General features: G+C 46.7%; 1 protein-coding gene and 1 non-coding gene across 2 annotated transcripts; one reads left to right on the forward strand and one right to left on the reverse strand.

The window, feature by feature from the left end:
• The first annotated feature begins 3,736 nt into the window (after window positions 1–3,736).
• On the forward strand, window positions 3,737–3,809 carry TRNAK-CUU (transfer RNA lysine (anticodon CUU)). Its single transcript has one exon. It is a non-coding gene; the product is annotated as a tRNA-Lys (tRNA).
• Window positions 3,810–10,924: 7,115 nt separating this feature from the next.
• Window positions 10,925–11,446, reverse strand: LOC144129577 (uncharacterized). The gene has a single exon (XM_077663712.1). It carries the CDS (start codon window positions 11,444–11,446, stop codon window positions 10,925–10,927), a length of 522 nt encoding a protein of 173 aa, XP_077519838.1.
• Between the last annotated feature and the right edge of the window lie 12,616 nt (window positions 11,447–24,062).

Raw genomic sequence — 24,062 nt, forward strand, 5'->3', positions numbered from 1 at the left:
GCCTAGCATCAGTACTGGAACTACATGTGCCACCTTCCATGACGGAGGAACATCGCCAGTCTCCCAAACTCGATTGATGAAGTTGAGGAGCTCCTTTCTGAGTTACAAGGGCAGAATATTCAGCATTTTATTGGTGATTCCGTCGGGACCTGGTGCGCACCGGCGCCGCAGGCAACTGAGCGCAGTATGAAGCTCACGAAGCGTGAACGGGAGGTCCATGATTGACCTGGAAGAAACAGGTGGTGTATATATATCTACTCGAGAATTAGCGTGTACGAGCGCGTCTGCAAATTCCTCTGCCAAGCACGCAATAGGTTTTTCCAGGCTTCGAAGGGCGAGATTCTTCAACAAGGCTGCCAATAACTTGCCATATTCTCGTCATCGGTAAGAACGCAGTCCAACTAGCACAGAAAGAGGCCCATTGCGACCTTTACAGTTTTTTCGTGTGCCGTCTAATGGCAGAATTCAGCCTATTTAATGTCGTTTTCTGTTGCCTGTCGTCCTTGTTCCGCATGAGTTGGCGCTCCGCCTTTCTCGCTGCGGAAAGGTTCCTTAGTTTTAAATCCGGGGCCGGAAAATGATCACGTAACTTGACTGCCGTAGTTGCTGCTAGCTTACTAGATATGTTGTCAACATCATCACCAGAAACACGTTCTAGGTGCTCTCTGTACTTGTCCCAATTGACCACATTGCTAATTTTAGGACCATGCATACGAAAGTCGGCAGCAAACTCAAATATCGTATAGTGATCACTTCCCATGCGGTCAGGCGCTGTTGACCAACGCGTGACGCGGACGTCAGGTGATTGCAGCGTCAGGTCTATAGCTGTCGCTGAGGCTGGAGGCCGGAAGAAAGTGGGGCGTCCGTCATTGGCAACACACAGGTCCAATCTGCGTCCACGGGAATCCGTGTTCCTGTCACCCCAAACGGCATGATGGGCGTTGAAATCACCGCAGAGGATTCTAGGAGCTGGGCAACGGTCGCAGAGCTGCTGTAGAAACAAATCCAATGCTACCTTCTTCCGCGGAGACACGTACACGGACGCAATAGAAAGGGTTCGAAAGCCGAGCTGTATTCCCACAGCCGCTAACTCAATGTCATCCGTGCAAAGATCGGCAACGCTTAGAGAAACATGTGGAATTTCCCTTCTTATGTAAAGCGCAGCACTTCCGGCAGGAAATGACTTTATGCTGCAGTTTTTATGGGCGACATATCCAGTCAAACATCTCCCGCTTTTCAGGCACGCTTCTGCCAGGGCCAATACTGGAACACAACTCTCTATCAAGAATAGTTTTAGTTCAGCTAACCGACTTAAAATCCCAGCGCAATTCCACTGCAATATAAACGGCACTTTTCGGTGCATATGAGATCCACGAGGTTTAACCCCATCCATTTTAGTTCGCAAGGAAGTTTGCTGTGAAGGTGGTAATTAGGGACTCACAAGAAAGCACCAGCTGTAGGTAAGTTCTTCAGGTTGCCAGGCGCCATCGCTGGAACATGTGAACGCAGGGACCCGAACAAAACATGAAGAAGGGCAGACATACGTTGATTTTCGAGCTCCTTATTTTGCGCAACGCACTAACTTACATCGACAAATGATGCCGACGGGGACACAGTCTAGGCCGCAGTAGCTGGTTTTTGTCACTTGTCCATATGAGGCTTCCCCTTGCCGTGGAGGCTGGCTGTGATCCGGCCGCTCAGGAACATGGACACTCTTTGCTGGAGGTTGAACAGCCGACTCGCGCGCACTGGGCCTTGGCGTCTTGCTGGACTCAGGTCTCTTAGGGACATTCTTGGGCAACGCAACAACATCAGACTCCAACACTGGGAACTTGTCTAATCATGGGACCGGCGTCTCAGTCGGTGGGGTTTTTGGACCTGCAATAAAGGATATCCGACAGTGCAGAGCGCTCACACGGAGGAAGGGGCAGCCTCCGAAACTCGCTGGATGATCACTACCGCAATTGGCGCAAGCCAAATCTGCCTTGCAGATTTTAAAGTCGTGGTCGCCTCCGCACAGCTTACAGCGTCGATCCTTTGTGCAAACTTTGGCCACGTGCCCAAAGCGTTGGCATCTAAAACACCGTGGAGGAGCTTCAGTGAAATCTGCAACTGCGTGTTTTGTGAATCCCAGGTCAATTTTTTCGGGGCGCTCTGAGCGAATGTCAACATGATAGAGTTGGGAGATTTCGCAGCCTATTCTTTTCCTGGAGACTCTACACGACGCACAAGTCGTTTCACGTGCAGTACACCTTGTGGTTTCAGATAATCAAGTAGGTCGCGTTCTGAATACCACTTTGGTACACCCTTAATAACACAGGTGTTCTTCATGTAGGAATGGGGCAACCGCACGTTAACTTTGATGCCAAAAATCTGAGAGCTCTGCAGGAGCTTGTCAACCTGCTCTTCCGTCGAGACATCCAGCTGAAGAGCCCCGTGCATGGTGAACCGACTTCGAATCGGAGCTGATACCAGCAGTGATTGAATGGCCGCGAAAAATAAGATGGGATTCTTCTCTTATATCAACCCCCTTTTCTGTGGGCTCAATCACTTTCGGGATCCCTACCGTTCGTTGCTTGCGATGACTCACCAACTTGAAGCCCTCGTTGTCCACGTTAGCCTTATCGGCCACTGACTCGTCACCGTCCACAATCCTTGACTCATCCCCACTGAACGATGAGGTCTCGCTGGACGGGTGGTCGTTTCCATGTTCTGGTCACTCCACAGCCTGGGAAGCCATGGCCACCTCTTCCGAGCCAGCCTCCTTTGAATGGCGTGGTCCCGGCGCCGGAGCAGCCGTACTCTTCCCATAGGGACAATACCGACTTTGAAGATGCTGCCGTCCTCGAATATTCAAATAAAAGTAGATAAATTATGGAAAATGAGGTAAATAAACAGAGCTGAGTCGACAGTCGATCGAACAACGTCTTCGTCTTCCTCTTTCTTTCAACCACTTCTGTTCGCTTGTTCTACACGTTATGTATTGTTGTTCGAACCGAAAGTTGCGTCGCCTCGAAGCTTCGTTTGCTTTTGCCGCATTCTGCCTACTCTCTCCGCGGGCCCTCCTTTTTTACGTGCGAGCCTAAAGGCCCCGTGTCTCCGAAAGGCCGATGTCGTCGTCTCAGTGACGGAAATTTACGTGAGGCTCCCAGAGATGGCGCCAGCTAGACTAGCGGCGCGTCGGAAACCCTTGACGATCGGGCCTTCGCGTTGCGAGTCACACTACCGCTACACCTCGCAGGCACGTTCGTACGGCTTGGTTAAGGCAGGGCTTTGTATTTATGCCATGTTATCTTTCATCTAATGACTGAGATTGTGAAAAAGGAAAGAGTGTCTTTGTCTGCGTGGTAGAAACCCTTCTCCCATGATACCCTTAAAGGAGGCGCTTAATTGTCCCCCAATTATTTTTTTTTCATCTTCTGCAGCATTTGATCGCCATGTTTGCAGCGAGGTGTCGAGCGCAGCATTCGGCTCGTAGAATGATATGGTGAGAGAGCGTGAGAGATGAGAAAAAAAGGTGGTGAAAACCAACGCTTAGCTCCGCTTAGCACCTTCTCAGGATGGCGGAGATCCCAGGCCAGATTCCAAAGTGCTGCCTACCTTCTACTGTTCCTCCTCCTCCTCCTCCTCCTCCTCCTCCAAAACAACTGCTATCACTCTTTGTCAACCCACTCTCTCAACCTTTACTTCTTGTTCTCATTCTTTGCCTACTTATTTTGGGAGCCTTGTCCGTGTCGGCCGGCTAGCTCAGTCGGTAGAGCATGAGACTCTTAATCTCAGAATCTTGGGTTCGAGCCCCACGTTGGGCGCTTTGTTTTTCTTATTTTCACGATTATCAGAAATCGTAAATTCGCCAACCAGACAGACCAACCGCGTTTCTAACATACTCGATCTCGTGCTAACATCCCATCCCTGCAGTCTATCTCCCCTAAGCTATATAGATGCCGTCAGGGACGACACAGTCATTTATGGAACTTTTCAGTGCATGCTGAAACGTCTAAACGCCAGCACCGAACTAATAACGCTGTATGAAAAAAGTGATTTTGCATCTATGAATGCTGAACTAAGCGACTTCTGCAATCCATTTCTTTCAGGGTATGAAGGACGCTCAGTAGAAGTGAACTGGTCAATTAAACTTGTCAATTTCCAAAATTTAAATGCAGAAACTTTAAAAAAAGTACGTCCCCGTCAGAAAGATTCGTGATCACCCTTCATCACCGCGGTTTACGTCAGCTCTTAAGCGGCGAAGAAATACAACAAAGCTATACTTCAGAACAGAAAATTCACAGACAGCAGACACGCATGGCAAAGGTGCCTTTCGACATTAAAATCTTTCCGCAAGTTACTAATGAATTCAAAACGTTTCCTCTCTTTGAAACTGTCATCATTAATCCGTAAGAATCCGAAACAATTCTGGAGGACTATTAACACCAAGCGCTCTAGAGCACCAGTATTTCTAACGGACCAGTCCGGTATTCCTCTCTCTGGCAGCGATTTAGCTGAAGCCCTAAACCCTACCTCAAGCGCAGTGTTTACTCATGAACCCGATACTAGCCTCCCATATCATTTCATTTCAGATCATCCAAACATGGCTGCTCTCACGTTTACACCTAACGGCATTGAAAAAATAATCGGTTCGTTAAAATTTCTTCACCTGCATGCATTTACGGGATCAACAAAATGTCTTGAAACACACTAAACACGTAATTAGCAAAATTCTAGCACACATTTTTTAGCAAAATTCTAGCACACATTTTTCAGAAGACAGGAAAGTGGGCAAGATCATACCAGTCCACATGAAAGGCCCAGGTAAAACTTATCGTCCCATATCACTCACAAGCGTGTGTTCAGAAATCATGAAACATGTTATTTACTCTCACTTCAAAAACTTCCTAGAACCCATCACGGTTTTTCACCCTAATCTGCACGGTTTTCTGAAATGCCGGTTCTGCGACACACAACTGGCACTGTTTCTAAACGACATTATTTCAAACTTAGACTTATATGTTTTTGAAATTAATGCGTTTTTTTTAGATTTCAAATAACCTTTTGATAAGCTTGTCAAAGATTTTCTGACCGACTGCCTGCAGTTTGTTTATGTTAATGATTTACTCTTCCAGTTTTGCCCCAGTCGTCTCCTGTGTACCACAAGGTACTGTTTTACGCCCTCTTCTTTTTCTCATGTATATTAATAACCTACCCTAATGCTTCTCTTCGAAAGTACGTGTTTTAGCTGACGATCGCGTTATTTATCGTCCAAAATATTGCCGTAGACTGACAAATTACCTCTTCAGAACGATCCGGCAAAAGTCGAGGAATGGTGTCGAAATCGGCTAGTGATATCAATGTTATCAATATAGCTGTAATTACCTTCCACAGACGTCACTATTTTCCTTCCAAATTCTGCTTACTGAACGGGTCCACTATCTCTTGAGTCTCCTCCTTGATATGTTTAGGCGCTCACATTTCTAGTGATCTCAGATGGATTTCTCACATTAAAAATATTACTAACGATGCTAAGCGCACTCTTAGCTTCCTTCAACGTAACCTAATTCATACGCCTTCACACGTAAAACAACTATCATGCGTAACCCTTGTGAGGACCAAGCTGGAGTACGTGTGCACATTATGAGACCCGCATCACCGTAACCTAACAGCTACCATTGAATCGATTCAAAACCGTGCTGCCAGATTTAACTTTTCTGCTTAGTCCCGCGATGCAAGCGTCAATAACCTAAATGTTAAAGCCGATCTTCCAAGACTACAAGGACGCCGAAAATCAGAACCCTCTGCTTGTTTCAGAAAATTCTATCAAGCCTTATCACCTAGCACTAGAGCCATCGTGCCAATTCAGCGGACCTTCAACCGCTTCACCCACACCATGGCCGTTTATCCGCCCCATGCCCGAACAACGACCTACCTCAACTCCTTTTTTTGTAACGACTGCCATCAACTGGAACGATCTTCCCGCAGGCGTCATCGTTCACTCTAACTCCAGCCATTTCAGAACTGCCATCGAAATGTTATTGTCTTAATTCATGTTAAGAGAAAAATGCAAAATCTCACTCCCTTATGCAAAATTCCACTCCCATGGGGTCTTTGAGGTATTGCAAATAGAAAATTGCAAAAAATCAGTCCAGTTTTTTTTTTGTAGCAACATAAATTTTACATTACGTTAAACAGCCTGCACGCACACAGGCGCACACGCACACACAGACACACAATGAAGTAGTAGATGTATGGAACTTTTATTTGGGAACAACAGATGTATACGTGGCGGGATACCATAATCAGTTCCTCGACTAAGCCTGGGCGACGCTATTCTGCGGCCACCACTTAGCCCGTATGGACATGATACAGCGTCCCTGCGAGCTGCAACGTCGCGGAAATGTCCACTCTGAAGCAGTGTGATTCCTTTGCTCATACTTGGTCATGCGACGCACACTAGCGGAAAATCACGCGCACATACCTCAGCCGGGTTTGCAGTGGCAGCGTCAAGCTGCACTGCTGCAGTACGCGGTCCGCCTGTGGTGCCAACGGCAGCCGTTAGGGGGCTTTCAGTGGCGTCTCACTGTAGAGTCACTCGATATAACACTGCATAGAAATGCTTTCAAAATGCACATGTTTGTATTTGCAATAAATGCTGCGGCATCTGCCGTCAAGTAACTCTTTTTCGCCTTATTTCGGGGTCCGAAATAGTGATTCAAGGTTTTCCGACGTCGCCCGCACTCTTCAAACTGTTCCTCGAACGACTGTGTCGCGTTGTCATTTCTCGCAAAGCAACCCGGGTTTGAATGTTGGGCGCCTGAAGTTCATGTCTCGAAATGCGCGCGGGTTATGATAAAGGCGGGATCCGCGTTTCTCCTCGCTCCTGCCTCTTTTCTCGAGCCGAGCTGACTACGTAATCAAGAACCTGGCTTAACGACGGCAAGGTCTGGCTTAGCCAGGTATAGTCCAGCGGCAGCCATTTGTGTCAGTTGATTTTACTAGCGTGTATATCTATCGCTAACAAACATGCGGGCATGAAAGAAGCTAACCTCCTTCGGCTAGTGAAATTTTTTATTATTACTAGTATAGTCTACGTGGCACCTTATTTGCGGCTTTACCGGGCGGAAAAGGACAAACTGAATGTTCTAATCCGTAAAGTGATAAGAACAGCACTAGGTTTACCACCCTGTGCGCCAACAAACAAGATTTTGAGTCTAGGGATTTCGAATACCCTCGAAGAGCTCATTGAGGCTGCAAGGACCTCGCAGTATCAGAGACTTTTACGCAGTCGTACTGGCCACAGCATTCTGGGGAAGCTGGGGCACGAGCCTCGAGCGTGCTCGAGACGTACGGACCCGGTTCCTAGACAGGTTAGGGACAAATTAAAGATACCCCCACTCCCCAAAAACATGCATCACATCTACCATGAGAGCCGTGGAAGGAAGGAGCAGTAGCGTTGAAAGCCCGCTTTCAGGGCAGACAGGATGCCTTGTATATGGATGCCGCACAATGCACAAACAGTTCGGGGCACATTTCGGTAGCCACTAGGGAAAAGGGAGGCCCGGTAGCGTGCTGCAGCACCAGACACTCGACAGTAACGGAGGCGGAAGAGTTGGCCATTGCGCTGGCTCTAACTCAACAACAGGTTAAAATTATCGTGAGTGACTCAATATCAGCTATTAGAAACTGACGCCGGCTGCATTTCAGCTACAGCAGCACGAGTATTGGCCGGCAGTCCACCACCGGCAGAAAAGGTAGCGCTCATTTGGACACCCGTGCACCAAGGGTTGAGAGGAAGCGAGAAAGCGCACGCACTGGCCCGAGGATTATTTATTTATTTATTTATTTCATAAATACTGCCGACTGCCCTTTGGCGGTCAGGGCAGGAGTGCACAAAGGAAAAAAATTACAAAGTGGTAACAACAAAATAACAGCGACAAAGGGCGATTACAGTACGAGGACAAAATTCAATAAGACCAACGGGAAGCAAAAAAAAAAAAAAGTACAGGCAAATCATCCGACGTCAAACAGTCTAAGTGAACAGAATAAAAACAAGGAAACCGAAATACACTGTGTACTAGACACGCTACTGCGCTACATGAACCGAAACAGCAGACAAGAAGGATTCTGAACATACCAGGTTGGTGATATCGCTTGGCAGTCGGTTCCATTCGGAAATGGTGCGTGGAAAAAAGGAACAAGAATATGCTTTTGTTCGGCATCGTGGCATCAAGATAGTCCTTTCGTGTTTGTTACGGGTGGGGCGTGTTGTGTTGTATTGCATGTAACTCTGAAAATTCAGTTTTGTTTTATTATGTATGATATTGAACAACATTTTTAGTCGGTGCTGCTTGCGACGGGATTCAAGAGTGGGAAGCCCAGATCTGTTGAGCAAATCCGACACCGAGACCTGCCGACCATAAGCGTGGTAAATAAACCGGAGTGCTTTCCTCTGGACGCCTTCAAGATTTTTTATATCCGTTTTTGTGTGCGGATCCCATACAGCGTCGGCGTATTCGAGCACTGGACGCACAAGTGATGTGTATGCTGTCAGTTTAGTTTTGCTCGTGCAATGCTTTAGGCGGTGCTTTAATAATCGAAGTTTTTTGGACGCTGCTGAGACAATGGACTGAATGTGTACGCTCCAGTTCAGGTTGGATGTCATGGTTACCCCAAGATATTTCACCTGAGTCACTGAGTTGATCGGAAGGCCATTGATTTTGTATGTGCATTGGAGCGGTTGTTTCTTTCGTGTTACTGTCATTTTTCCGCATTTTGAACTGTTTATACCCATTTGCCAAGTACAACACCAGCTGGAAACTGCTGTTAAGTATTCGGCTAGGAGTGTCTGGTCTTCGACTGATGTGATACTATGGTATATAACACAGTCGTCGGCGAAGAACCGACAGCGTATGTGTGAGTTGAAGGACAGGTCGTTCAAATAAATAAGGAAGAGAAGCGGCCCAAGGACTGAGCCCTGGGGAACTCCTGAGAGTACCGGCGCTTTTGTGGAGTGAGATTCAGATATCTGAACAAACTGATGCCGCTGTGTAAGATAGGAATCTAACAATTGTACTACTTGCCGATTATTTAAACACCACCTTATTTTTAACAAAAGATTGCCGTGCGATACCCGGTCAAACGCTTTTTCGAAGTCAATGAAAATTAAATCTACCTGTCCATTATTGTCTAGTGACATCATAATTTCATTTGTGATATGAATAAGCTGCGTCACTGTCGACAAGCCTTGCCGAAACCCGTGCTGGCTTTCAATAAAAAAACCGCTTCCCTCTAGGAATGAACTTATGTGCTTGAAAATAAAATGTTCTAACACCTTACTGGACGTACATAACAAAGAAATTGGCCTGTAATTCTTCACGCAAAGCTTGTCTCCTGATTTGTGAATGGGTATCACCTTTGCTGTTTTCCAATCGTTTGGAATTTCTCCTGTCCTGAGACTTTCAGTAAAAATAATGAAAAGGTATTTAGCCCACCACTCAGCATATCTGTACAGAAAAGCGTTAGGAATATCGTCTGGTCCAGAGGATTTTTTTGTGTTCAACTGCAATAGAGCCGAAACAATACCCTCCTCGTTAATAATTAGGTCTGGCAGATTGAAATGGCTAGTTCGAGATTCGGAGACTGAGTTGCTGTTACTCAGGAATACAGAGGAAAAGTGCTCATTGAAGGCAGTCGCTAAGCAGAGGGAGTCGGTAACAACTGCGCTGTTAAGGAGAAGTTTGTTAACCGGGTCTTTTTTCTGTGACAGATGCCTCCAGAACTTTTGGGGGTCAGTTTTTAGAAAATTGTGCATCTTGACATTAAAAAAGTGGTACCGTGAAGATTTTATTTTTGAACGCAGTTCAGCCCGAAGAGCCGGCAAAGCACCACCAACTTTATTGCTTGACCTTGATAAGCGCTTCACGCGACGTTTTAACTGTATGATCTCGCGTGTTATCCAGGGACACGCCATTTTCAGCTTCTTATGTTTAAGCGGCACGTACTTGTTGATACATTGATGAACCGTACTTTTGAATTCTAACCACAAGTCGTTCACACTTGTACGCCCATCAGTGTATTTTTTAGCAAAGGATTCATACGTCAGTTCAAGCTGATCTAGAACGCTTTCATCCTGAGCATTGTTAAAGTCGCGAAACGCTTTTCCTTCCTGATGAACAATTACTGGTCGCATCAATTCGCTTTTAAAGAGCACCGCTTCATGGTCTGATATTCCGGGAAAGACATCTGTCGAAAAGCCCAATTGACTAACAGGGTCTGACATAAATACCAGGTCAAGAAGAGAACTCGTATTTGCTGTAATGCGCGTAGGTTTCTGAACAACCTGGTTTAAGTTATAATTAAAAGCTATGCTGAGCAAAGCATCCGAGTTAGCACACAATGTTTGAGCGCACAGAGAATCCCAGTTGATGTTTGGCAAGTTAAAATCGCCGCATACGATAACATGGCTATAGCGCTTTGTATGTTCATTTAAAAAGTCATGCAAGTTGTCCAGTACAGAAGTATCAGCATTCGGTGGTCGATAAATAACACCTATTAAAAGACTAAGCTGAAAAAGACGGAGAACAACCCAGACCATTTCAGTGTTGGCGTGATGCGGTATCAGCGTATAGTCGATGCCTTTCTTTATCAGAATAGCGACACCGCCCCCTCTTGAAGTGCGGTCGCGACGAACGATTTCGTATTGCTCGGATGTGATAACTGCATCATTCGGAATTGCATCATGAAGCCATGTTTCTGTTAGAACAGCGGCGTCAGGATCGTGTGTGAAGAGGAGGTTTTCAAGTTCGTCGAATTTATTTACTACGCTTCTAGTATTAATATTAAGCATTGAAAAGGAATTCAGAGATGGCTGTGCTCTTAGTGCTCCTGAGCTCTGTGTGTTACTCTGTGCGGACACGGGTTTGGAAACAGACCATCACTTTGAAGCGCAGGGAACTCTTTCATTGCGGGCGTCGTCCCATCGATACAGTTTGCCGTTTATTTTAATTTTGTCAAACTTGAGCATGACCTTCTCTTTTTTCAACCTTTGCTCTTTCGCACTTTCCCAAAGCTTCTTTCGTATTGATTGAACGCGAGGGGAGAAGTCCTCGGATATACTATAGCCTGTGTTTTTCAGATTTTTACAGCTTTTGAGAATTCTCTCCTTGACCCTCCCGTCAACTAGCTTAAAGATAACCGGTCTGCATTTGTCCTCAGCCGGCCTTCCTATTCTGTGGATACGTTCAATAGCCACATCCGAAATTTTCAACCGGTTCAGAAGAACATCCTTGCAGACCTTGTTCTCTAGGTCTTGGGGCGTTTCGTCCTCGGTTTCCTTAACGCCAAACACAATTAGGTTGTTCCGCCTGCTTCTATTTTCTAGGTCGTCTACTTTCATAAGTAGACTGTCGACAGTTTTTTCCAGTGATTCTACTTTAGAGGTGTAGTCAGTAACCATTGCGGAAATATCGTCTAGCTTCTTTTCGATAGCAGACAGTCTGGTGTTAGTAGAGCTTGTATTTTGTTTCAGCTGTTTAAGATCTTCCATTATTGTTTGCAGCATTTCCTGTGTAGAAGGACCTGGGTTTGGTTCTACGTCACCACACATAGCAAGCACGTCAACAAAACAATGATACATTGCTGTAAAGAACGTAACTAACGACCGTGGGCACGGCAAAAGCAGTAGGCACACATTGTCACTGCGGTAAGAGTAAACAGGCTGTTTGTCTCTTACCTGGACAAAAAACAGGAACGGATTTGTTAGCCGCATGGTTCCAACGCCTCCGCCGTGCCCACTGGTCGCGAACCGGGCAGAAGCTTCTCTTTTATGCGCTGTGACTGGTGACGTAGTCGATAGTGGCGTGCGATGCGCAGGCAGTAGTGGTGTCCAGTTGCGCAGTCCTATCACTTTGGCCTTCGCGATGCATTCCGATGAAGAAATCACGCCGGAAACACGATGGTCGGTCCAATTTCCAGGGCTGTCGTAGTACGCCCCCTGTGATGTGGGTTCCACGTTCACGAAAAACACGGCCTGGACAAAAAACAGGAACGGATTTGTTAGCCGCATGGTTCCAACGCCTCCGCCGTGCCCACTGGTCGCGAACCGGGCAGAAGCTTCTCTTTTATACGCTGTGACTGGTGACATAGTCGATGGTGGCGTGCGATGCGCAGGCAGTAGTGGTGTCCAGTTGCGCAGTCCTATCACTTTGGTCTTCGCGATGCATTCCGATGAAGAGATCACTCCGGAAACACGATGGTCGGTCCAATTTCCAGGGCTGTCGTAGTACGCCCCCTGTGATGTGGGTTCCACGTTCACGAAAAACACGGCCTGGACAAAAAACAGGAACGGATTTGTTAGCCGCATGGTTCCAACGCCTCCGCCGTGCCCACTAGCTACTTTCCGGGATCCCAGTGGCGTCTTGTGCACAACCCCGCCCCCATCGCGCGATAAGGAGCTCCTACACTTCGATGACGATCTTAACAAGTATCAGGAAATCCTAAACCATTTCAAATTAGGCCGAGCGGTACTTCCAAAAGTAACTAAGCAGCTAACCAAAAACGAAGAGTTTGTGTGGCGCAAGCTCCAAACCGGAGTATTCCCTAACCCTCAGCTTTATAGCAAGTGGCACCCTGAGATTTTCAGCCCCAGGTGCAAACGTTGCGACGGCATAGCGGACATGATCCATATGGTATGGACATGACCGAGCTTTGGACAACTTGACAGAACAGATGAGTCCTGGGAGGCACTGCTTCACAACGAGGACGACAATCAACAACGAGAAGTCATCCGTCTCGCCCTTGCCGCTGCTGAGATCCAAGAGATCCCGGTCGACGGCTGAGGGGGAGGACATGGCTGGGACCGAGCGGCGCCTCGGATACCCAGCATCCTTTTGACGGGTGCTAATAAATTATTTCTCTCTCTCTCGTATATGTGCTGACGATGCACAAGAAATACGCGAAGCGACGACGAAGTGAAGCTTTGACAAAAAAAGAATGAGGTCGCGACAAGCAGCTGCGGTCGGCACCGTGTTTGCTGATGTATAAAAAACAAAACCAAAATTATACAAACAATGAACTGGAGGTGCGGGGTATCGATGCCCGTACCTCTCGCATGCTAATCGAGCGCTCTAACATCTGAGCTACATCCCCGAACGGTTGACCCGTTCCTTGAAGCCGATCTATACAGGCCGGGCTCCGCAAAGGCTGAATTTTACAATATAGGAACGACCATATCGATTAAGTCCATAAGAGAATAGCGAGGGTCCTCTGCGCATGCGCAGAACAATGACCCGACGCGAGGGAGTCAAATCTCGTTGAAACGCGGTGAGAGTTTTCATACCAGCTTAATGCTTGCGTGAAATTTATTGAAGTGAAAAGTGCACTGGTCAACTAATTTCATCTGCGTGCCGAGGACAGCATCCCGGAGCACAGCAATGCTGCTCTCGATTCAGAGGCAGAATGCACGTTTTGACCCAACACAAGCCAAGCCAAGTAAGTAACCCCGTCTTCCCGGCATCCCCGCGGTGGGTGAAGTGCTCTTTAAGAAACTCGCGTAGACGGTGGCGCCAGTTTAGTCTATGGTCGGACAGGCGGCTACCATGTTGGATTATTGTGTTTGCCAGTGTCGCGGTCGAAATAGATAGATAAAGAGGAGGAGGGAAAGGTAGGGATATTAACCATAAAGGGGCCTGCACTGGCGAAGAGGAATTAGGGGACTAAAAAGAGAAAGAGTGAAGGGGAAAAAGGCATAACACACACACACACAACGCTGTCACAATTTGTCACTCAATCCAGTCGCTCTCAAGTAGGCAAAGACTGCCTTGTAAGCCTTGAGGGCAGTCGACTGCTGTGGCCACGGACCGATGCTCTTTTGCTCTGTTAATAGGCGAGGATCGAGGCGGTCCAGGGCACAACACAGTGTATGTCATGCACTCGCAAATGCGGGGCACTCACAGAAAAGATGAGCGATGGTCTCCTCACAGGCACAGCTTTCACAGTCAGGACTGTCGGCCATCCCCACCCGGAAAGTATAGGTTGGCAATCGCACCCGCACGCAATCGCACGCAATCGCACGCGCTCTTTTGCTTCAGAGGTTTTAGATCATACAAGCTGGAAAAATCCGCTTTAAAAAGTGGCTATAGTAGGATACTATACATTAAAAAAATAACCAACCGTTGGTAACAATGGGCCGTGGTGCGCGTCGCCCTGTATTACCCTGCTTTCCAGCCAGAACAGTGAACGAAATCAATTTTTGAATCGAAAGCTTTGCTACTCCAGCCAGCGAGCCGATTCGGCTCGTCGCGCCGTGTGCTGTATGTCTCATGCCGTGGGCCCACGAACGAACTTGAGCCGCCATTGCCTAGCAACGCCGCAGCCGCGCTTCAACAGATGGCGCTGCCGTCGCCGCTCGCTAAACCAGATGTGCTCCGCTGGGGTAGGAGTGAAGGTGTCGCCTCGCGGGGCATATATATATACGCTTCGCCTCAGTGTATTGATGATGTTATGGAGAGCGCGAGAGAGACGCAACAACGACAGAACGAAGCGAGGAGACAACGCGCTGAAGAGACGGCAGAAGAACGTGCCACACGACTCGAGAAGCGTCGTAACGAAGATGCGGCTAGAAGTCGTGTCACGTCCTGGAGTGGCTCTTCAACTGCGGTAGATACCAGTTTGAGTTGTCGAGAGCGTCGGAATTCGACGCTGCGTAGACGACGTGCCGAGGAAACGAAGCTTCCGCAATTCAACTAGGGTCAACCAGAGCTAAACCGGAGCCAATTTTTTATTGTTTGACTATATCAACAAGCAGTACAAAAGTCAAAACTTTAGACATTACAATTTTTTCTGGTGATTAGCTTCTTGTTTAGGCATCAGGAAAAGTTTTTCGACGGACTCATTTTTGGCCGAGGAGGAATTCTGTGCGGCGGTCCTGAATGTGGGCGGCGCTTCAATGCTGACTTGCGGAGGTTTTTGGATGGCGGCTCCATCTGAAAGCGACCAGTAAAAACTGTCGCAATTAGCCCCCTTTATTTACTCAAAAACATTTTATTTTTAACCTTTTTTTACGTCTGAATTTATTTTTGAAGTGTTAAGTCAGTAATGCCACGTTCAGACTACGTACGCTACGCACGGATCGTTGGTAAGGATCGTAAGCGTAAACGCAAGAAACGCAAAGAGTTTGTTCAGACGAGTGTTGCATTGAGCGAAAGCTACGCAAAGCCTGCTGCCAGCGCGGAAGTAAATGTCGGTAGACCCGCGACTTTACGACAAGCACAGATGCAACTGTTACACCTCGGCCAATGCGTATATGAGTTACAGTTTTCATTTTCCGGTTACGAGGCTTACGGTGTTCCTAGATTTCGCGCTCAAAACGGCACTTGGCTCCTTCCGACACATGCCGACACTGCCGACACTGCCACATTGTCTCGGCTCGCTCGTGTTGTCACCGTGTGGTCTGCCCGCAGCTTCATCATGAACAGTGCAGAAGGTATTTCTATATTATCAGATGAGCTGCTGACAGAAGAAGTGCGGCAGAGGCCGCTTCTGTACGACCAGCGACTCAAAACATATAGGGACAAGCAGCTCCAAAACGTCGCCTGGCTCGAAATAGCAAGCGCACTGAACCAAAGCGGTAAGTGCCTTTCGTTTTTTTGCTATCTGCGGACAAACTCGCAACGGTAAAATGCTTTCTCTCGTCTAGAAAATTGCGATTATGGCGCTGGGCGAGCGTTCACAATATTGTCGGCGGTGCGGTTTCCGTCTAGGCGTTTTCCCGGTGTTGTTTCGCTGTCACACGTGGTGAAGCGGTGATTTCTAGGGCAAAAATTGCGGGCCCCGGAATTAGCGCACAAGTGGTGATTGAGTGCGTTGAAATCTATGTGAGTTGTAGCGCATAATTGCTAGTCGCAACTTGCTCCAGCCGTCGACTGGGAGCCGCACTGTAAACCAACACGTACAAGGTTGTCTATGGGAGTGTGTCACACTATGGATCTCAATGGGACGAGTGTATTAGCGACAGGCTATGCTATCGATTTGTCTTTAATCAGCGATGAAGTGACGCCATTTGTTTTTGATGCTAGCTTGCCGAACTCGAGCTGGTAGGCTGAAATAAACGTTCATAGCTCACTTTTACGGCAGTGGGCACAAATTTTCATATACCTCATGTTGGGCTGTAAAAATGAGATCAGCATAATATGGCAGCAGTGAGCTTTCTTTAGACGAACGCATTTTTCAGAAAAATATGTGCAATGTGTAATATGTAAACACGTTCTTTTCCTATGTTCAATGCAGTGCCAGTGCTACAGCATCGGTGGAGCTGCCTGAGGCAGAAGTTCCTCCGCCTCAGGAAAGTATACACGAAGTCCGGCAGTGGCGCAGCGGATGTCGAGAAAGGATGGACATTGATGCCAAATCTAATGTTCCTAGCCGACGCAATACAACGTGGAAGGTAAAAGCCAATTGCTAGCTTCTTTGGTACTCGGTGGCTGTGGTGTTTTACTGCAAAGCATGGATTGATACTTTTGGCTGCAGCTGTCACATTTCGATGAAGAAAGAAATAAAACCACGCTCGGTGTACCTACATTTTTGCGTAGACTAACTAGCCCCCTGGTGAAAAAAAAAATCTGTAGCCCACAGTGCAACATCCTTTGTACTCTGAATTTCGGCATTGGCACTTTACAGGCGATCTGTTTTAATAGCATGCTTGTCATGTACGTAGTACTTGACTTCCTCACTTCCTGAAGTAAGAACAATCAGTGGGACACAGCTGATTTATTTTTTTCACCACAACCTACTTCATTCCAGAGCACATGGCTAGCGTTTCTGCTCCATTCTACTGTCACTAAAAGGCCACCGGGAGCAGAAAATATTTAGAAGCTAAAACCAGCCACTACAATGGGACATCATTGACTTGTCGCGTGTTAGCAGGAAGCTTATAAACAGCCCTGTATGACACAACCTTGCATGCGCTGTTCTCTTTGTGTTGTTAATTATGCTTGAGTTTATGTGTGCATATAAGCATCTTATGTTTTTTTTCCCATACCATCCACAGCCTGGCGAAAAGAGATGAGACTGCAGTTCATGCGCAGTGGCTTGATCCAGCCGCTGACTCGGCTGCTTCTGTTGAAAGCTTATGCCGCTCATTTTATATAGACAGCACTTAGGAGGAGCTTGCACTGCCTGATAAGACGGAAGGGTTGTCCACTTCAGTGTCTGCTTCAGCACCGATGGAGCCCAGTAATGAAACACACTTTCAGCCTGCCCCTAGTGGCCAGCCTGCCTCAAGTGAAATGTCTGTGCCAGGCAAACACTTCGGCAAGCGCGCGAAAAGAAAGAGGACAGACCTTGACGAAATAATGATGTCAACTCTGCAAGCGAACTGGCAGAGGCTGAATGACTTGACGACGGCTACCATGTCCGTAGACGACGACGAGCATTTTATTCTGAGCTTAAAAAGCCTTCTCGGCAAGGTGGATGGCCGCAGAAAAGAGCAGCTTAAGCTGCAAATTCACAGTTTGTTAATTGAGGCAGCATACCCTGAGAGTGGCGAATAATTGGTGAAATCGTTTCTCATATCACTTGCCACATAGCGCTAAACAGACATGTACGCAGGGAGGCGAACAGGACGGGCGCTCGGCCTGTTTGCCTCCCTGCGTCCCTGTCTGTTTAGCGCTATGTGGCAAGTGAACCATCACCAACTCGTCCAAGCTTCCACTCTGGTTTCTCATATCATTTTGATTTCAGCTTCAACAGCTGAATCATCCGCTGCAAAGTCAGATACGTGTTCAGGTCATGTGAAACATGCAAAAACTGCATTGAGGGAGTAATTACTCATTGACATCCATACGGCTACAGAGCAGAAATATACAGCTTCCACAGAAACTTCGCAGTTAAAGATAACTGCGTCCTGGTTCGGCGTTTGAACCCAGGACCACCGCTTCACAGGAGCAGTCGCTCTACCAATGGCGCTAACCGGGGCGGCAAGCTTATGGTAGGGCGAGAGTGATTTGATTAATAACTCGAAGTGCGAACAGTGTTGGTGAAATGTTTAAGGGGAGATGCTACTCGAAACAAAATTTTTTTAATTGACCCAGAAGAACGAAAATTTGTGTGCTTATACTATTTTTTCTGCTCTCTTCAGAAAACTAATTAGTTTTTTTTTATAGCATGCACACTTTTTTCTCTGTTGCTACCAAGCATAAAACAAAGGCCTTTTTGCGCACATGCTTTTGCATAGAAATTTTTCACTGAGAATGAGGAGCATTAGCTCATTTTGCAGCTTGGTAATTGTAGAATTCAAATAACTAACCAAAATTTGCTCATAAAATTTTGCAGTATGAAAACAATTATGATCATTTGTATCGTTATTTTCCTGGGGCTCATTACTGATGTATCAACCCTTTGTAAACTTGCATCAAAGATATTGAAATTCTGAATAAATACCTGCAGGTTACACATTCTAAAGAATATATGTGCCAAGTTTCATTGTGATATAAAAAGTGCAAGTACTAAAAACACTGTGCGCAAACTTGAAAATTTGCTCAAGATTGCAAATGGAGAAAAACGCATTTCAAAGTTTGAAAACTCTGTATTTGACCAAAGGATGCTGAAACTGCATGAAATTTGGCAGGGAGAAGCATGGGCTATACGGCAATCATATCCCAGTACTAGAAATCCCGAGCACCATAGGTCACTCCCTCATGAGCCTTGCGAGTACAGTCCTCAACCCGAGCCTTCTTCGCCATGCTGCGGCGATGAGCCCGTGCTTCTGCAGTCTGCCGTTCAGACATTTTTTGGATGCGCACATTGTCTTTGCACTCACTGAGCACCAGAAGTTCCTTAGGTGGAACAACTCCAAGCTCTTCCAATACTTGTTCAAAGCTTGTGTGTCCCCTGTTGAACCACAAGACCGCAAGGGCTGTGGCTGTCTCGACAGCAGCCCGAGACGCAAACCTCGTCTTCGGGCACAGCGACCAAATATTGCTGTTCAGACTCTGCTCCATTTTGAGTTTTCCTTCGAATGCAACGAGCCAACAGCTTGTGCTCTGTAAGCTGCTTGTATATAGGGAACAACGCCTTCCCTTGAGCTTTCGTCAAGAGGGGAGTGTGGGCAGGTGGAGGCTGTCCAAGAGCTTCCGCTCACTTGTGTTTGCACCATGATGATACGCCCTCCGGACAGAACTTGTGGCTACTAGCCCCAGCACTAGAGCAAGAATGCAAATGCGAAGCCCAAATACTGCAGTACATTGCACGAAGATTACCCCGGTTGCGAGTTATTGCTATCTGATAGTAGGCCTGCAGCTTTTGTATTGTTGGGTACTTTAGCTTTTCTCCACGTGGAAGTGGAGTCTTCAGTTGCCAAAGGGCTGTTCCTAGGCGCTTCGCAATGTGATTTGTGCAGTGCCCTTTCTCTATAGTTGTAGAACCATACACATGAGCCTCTGATATAATTGCTGCTTGTTCATTTTTTTTTAAATTCCAACTCTTGAGGAGGCTTGCATATGAGTCGGTGTTACTTAAAATGGAGAAAGCAGTGACACTACCACAGTTCTTCCATGCCTCACGTGACATGAATGCGTCCTTGATGTCACAGCCGTCGTTCAGCTGTTGAAACCATAACCGAAACAGCCCCAGAAAATATTTAGTTATTAAATATTTTCTGCCTGTTTCCCATTCTTTCACCTTATTTATTTTCGCTTCTTGCTCTAGTTTGTTTTGTTTGCTCTTGCTTCTTTGTATTGTATAGTTTTTCTAATATATTAATCATCTTCTTTCTTTGTATTGTATTTCTAATATATTAAACAAGTGTTCACACTGCCTCTCCTTGTGCAATGTCTTTGGACTCGTAAGAAACATTACTGAAATAAAATTATAATTTTTTATTATTGTATCAAGTTACTGAACAATGTCATGAAAATTGCATGCAGTGCAAATGTCATTTGCCAACAAAATAAAGTACTATGAAAACAACACTTGTGTTTGCAAAACATTACTGATATCTCTGCACTTATACAATCCAGTCAGCAAAAGTAAAGCAGACAGTCAAAGCAAATCATTATGTCAAGGCGTCTGTCACTTGAACAGAATGCCACAGAGAAATATTAGTTCCAACTTAAATTCTGCGTTTACACCCATTGCCAACTCACAAAACCCGGACCATGAAAATAGGTAGCAAAGTTGTCTCTTACTTAAGATGCTCCCCTAGAGTAAGCATTAGAGCCTTGCCTAATCATCTGTGGCAAGGACTCTGTGCTGTTCCTCCATTCACCTGGAATAAGTACACCTGCACTGTTTGTACTGTCTCCAAACTGTGGTGGACAATAGCCACCTGGCAGTCTCCCCTCCTGCATCAAGTAATTGTGCAGAAAAACACAAGCACCTGAGACTGCAACCGCATTCTTTGGCAGCAGACTCAAGCGCTTCCGCAGGACCCTCCATGGGGCACACAAAATTCCAAATGCATTCTCGATGCAGCGTCGTGCTCAGGAGAGCCTGTAGTTGTACACTCTTCTTGGCGTGTTTGGTGGTTGGATACCAGGGTACGGCTTCATCAGGTTCACTTTAAAGGGAAATGCATCGTCTCCTACCATCACAAAGGGGAGCACAGGGCCACCATTGGGCAGGGCCGCAGGGGATGGGAATGTATCGTGTGCATTTTCAACGACTTCTCCAAGCCCGCACGACGAAAAAACACCACCATCACTTTCACTACCAACAGCGCCTATGTAAATTGTTGTAAACCTGTAGCCCGCGTCGCAGGATGCCATGAGGTTCATACTGAAGCTGCGCTTATAGTTAAAATAAACGGAACCAGAGTTTGGCGGTGCATCCAAATGAATGTGTTTGCCGTCGATAGCACCGACACAATTGGGAAAGTTCCATCTCCACATGAACTCATCAGCAATGGAATTCAATTGCCTATGGTATAGCCGCCTCAGGACCCTTGGTTTTAGGACCTTGCATATGGCAATGCAGACTTGAGGAACCAGTTGCGAGATAGTTGATTTCCCAACCCTGAAGCTGTATGCCAGGGATAGGATAGGATAGGAAAACTTTTAATATCCAACAGAAAGAGGGTAGCCAGAGGGCTACCCGCCTAGACGACGGCCGAAAGGTCTTGACTCTCGGCGGCGGCTTCGGCCAGTCGGACGAGTTGTAACTGAGTCGCCGGGTCGGAGCTCAGTAGTAAGGTCTCCCATTGATCTTTTGTGTTAATACCTCGTCCTTCCCGGGGAGCATGAGGACATTCCCATAGTATGTGGTCCAAGGTGGCCCTAAGTTCGCAGTTCGCGCATTTTTCTGAAAATTGCCCTGGGTACATAAGACTCCAGAGGGCCGGGTTTGGAAATGTGTAAGTTTGTAACCGGCGCCAGTTGATGGCTTGGTATCTGGACAAGGGTCTATCCGCTGGAGGAAGTCTAGCTCGTTGCAAACGATAGTGTTGTGTAATTTCTCTGTAGGTCACCATGCGATCCCTGTCTGTAAAGACCACCTCGCTCGGGTCCACCCGGAAAGAAAAGCCTCGGGCGAACTCGTGGGCCGTCTCATTACCAGGCAGGGATGCATGTGCTGGTGTCCAGACTAGCGTAATTTTCCGGTCTATTACATGACGGCTTAGAATTGTATTCGTTAGAGGGGAGACCCGGCCCCTGCTGAAATTTAGTATGGCAACTTTGGAGTCACTGATGATGTATCTCGCTTTTGTGCCTACACAAGCCAGTGCTATGGCAGCTTCCTCTGCAGTCTCTGGGTTACCCGAGAGGATGGAGGCCCTTATTTTGAGGAGTTGTTTATTATTGACGACCGCGACGGTCATCGTGTTCTTACCATACTCAGCGGCATCCACGTAGACCACGTCCTCGTCTTTGTAGGAGCGGAAGCGTTTCTCTAGCGCCTCTGCCCGCTTGGCCCGGCGCACTGAGTGATGAATAGGATGCATATTCTTGGGTAATGGGGGTACAACTATATTGTCTCGAATTTTTCCGGGGACTGGTAACTGTTTCCGCTTGCCAAGAACCTGGAATATAAAAGACAACATAGGTTTTTGCTGGCTTTGTCTAAAACATTGCATGCAGACAACAGTTGATAGCTGCTCTGCAAAGTGTGCTTTTGTCAAGTGGCACCAGTTCATTTTCATAGACTACGCTGTGAGCAGGAGGCATGATAAAGGACAATGTTACTTCTGACCAAAAAAAAAAAATGAGGGCCCACCTGTGCAAAAGCCTTTACTCTGCGCACTAATTCGCGTAGCGAAATCTACATGCTATACATAAAGCCTTAAGAAAGAAAAGCCGCGTGAATTCGCTACATCAAGAGTGCATTGCACCCCCCCCCCCCCCCCCCGGATATCTAAATATGCATTTGATACGGGCTTCGGAGGCTTTGAAACTGTCTTTAAAATATGCCCATCGCTGTGACTAGAATATAAATCCTCTTATTATACATGACACAGCAGCTTTCTCTCTGCAAAAACAAAAAACAGATTTCGCCAACAGCCCTCCGCGCAGGTCGCTTGCATCCGCGTCTACCATCTGAAGCAGAGAAAAGGACGCAGAAACGCCCAGATAATGCTTACCTTAGCGTTATAGCCAAACGCTGAGCAGATGATAAAGATTCCCGCAGTGCCCTTTCTTGGACTTGAATAAGTGGTCTCACATGGCTTTCGAAGAAGTCGAACTGCTGCGGTGACATCCGCACGAAGTTGTAGAACAGCGCAGTGTCGCCAGTCCTCAGCTTCGCAAAAAGATTGTGGAAGTCTCCGTCTACGGCTCTATCAAGGAAGATTTGCCGCACCCACATTCCTCTACGACGCCGCCGTCTGCGTTTGGTTAAGCGCATACACGATGATGAGCTCATTTTGAGCTTGAAGTGCCTCGACCTCCGCTAACACCCGCCTGCTTACCGGCGCTATGTTGAAAAATGTGGAGAGCAGTTTTCCGAGAGCGGTGATTGGCCGGTCGTAACAAACGTATCTTACCGAAGGGCTCGTGTGAAAATCGGCGGTTTTTAGTTGCGTAAAAGGAAGTTACAGCAGTTGCGCAGAATACGATATGTACGACGTTTACGGCGGTTGCGACTGTAGTCTGAAAGCTGCTTTAAGCTTAGTTACTGCATCTTTTGCACCAATTTTGTTGCCATGGGATGAAGGGTTAATTCATCAACAATTTCGGAGTTTTAAAGGAGTACAGACACCTAAATTGGTGGCATGCTTTCTTCCCTATAATGATGCGGAAGACACTACTACGCATGAATCAATATGTGATATTAGCCTACAACTGCTGTATAGTTTATAATCGAATTTTTTTCTGTCATGCTGTTTCGGTTTCAACAGCCGAACGATGGCTGTGACGTCAAAGAGGGCTTTGGAGTCACTTGAGGCATGGAAAAATGTCCATATAATCGCTGCGTCATCGCTTATTTTACTGCAGTGCTGAAGCCGACCTTCCTCAAGATCCGGAATGGCAACGAGCATTGGAGTTTTTTCATGTCTCACGGGGCATGTAAGTACACGTTGACGTCACAGTCCTCATTCGGCTGCAGAAACCGAAACCGAAACAGCATGAAAAAGAAATGCGATTATAAATTATTTCGCGATCTAAGGAAAATATGACACGTGGTAATCCATGTATAAGAATTCCTTACGCACCATTCTAAAAAATAAAGAGGACCCAAAATTTATGTTACCCTCTTGGCCTGACGGGCATTATAGAGGAGAGTGGGGCTTGTCAAACAAAAATAAAGGGAGGGGGAGGGGAAACAGCGGTACGTGACATTAACAGTTGTGACGCCAAATGAGGTTTGAAAATACCGAGATTACACAATAAAATTATAACAATAGCAAGCAGAACAAAACATACACGCGTAAGTAGCAAATTATTTGATGCCAGAAACACCGAGCAGGGCGGAATCAGCAACCTAAAAAGCAAGGAGTCTCAAGATATACATACAGGGAGTAGCACTCGATATAGTAGTAAATGAAGCAGACATAAGGTCGCCTACAACGCGGAACATGATCGCTGGTAGGCAAAAGTACAGGACTTCATCTGCAATAACATTTGGCTAAAGTAAATCAAGCTGCG

This window comes from Amblyomma americanum, chromosome 4 (genome assembly GCF_052857255.1).
Source record: "Amblyomma americanum isolate KBUSLIRL-KWMA chromosome 4, ASM5285725v1, whole genome shotgun sequence".
NCBI lineage: Eukaryota > Metazoa > Arthropoda > Arachnida > Ixodida > Ixodidae > Amblyomma > Amblyomma americanum.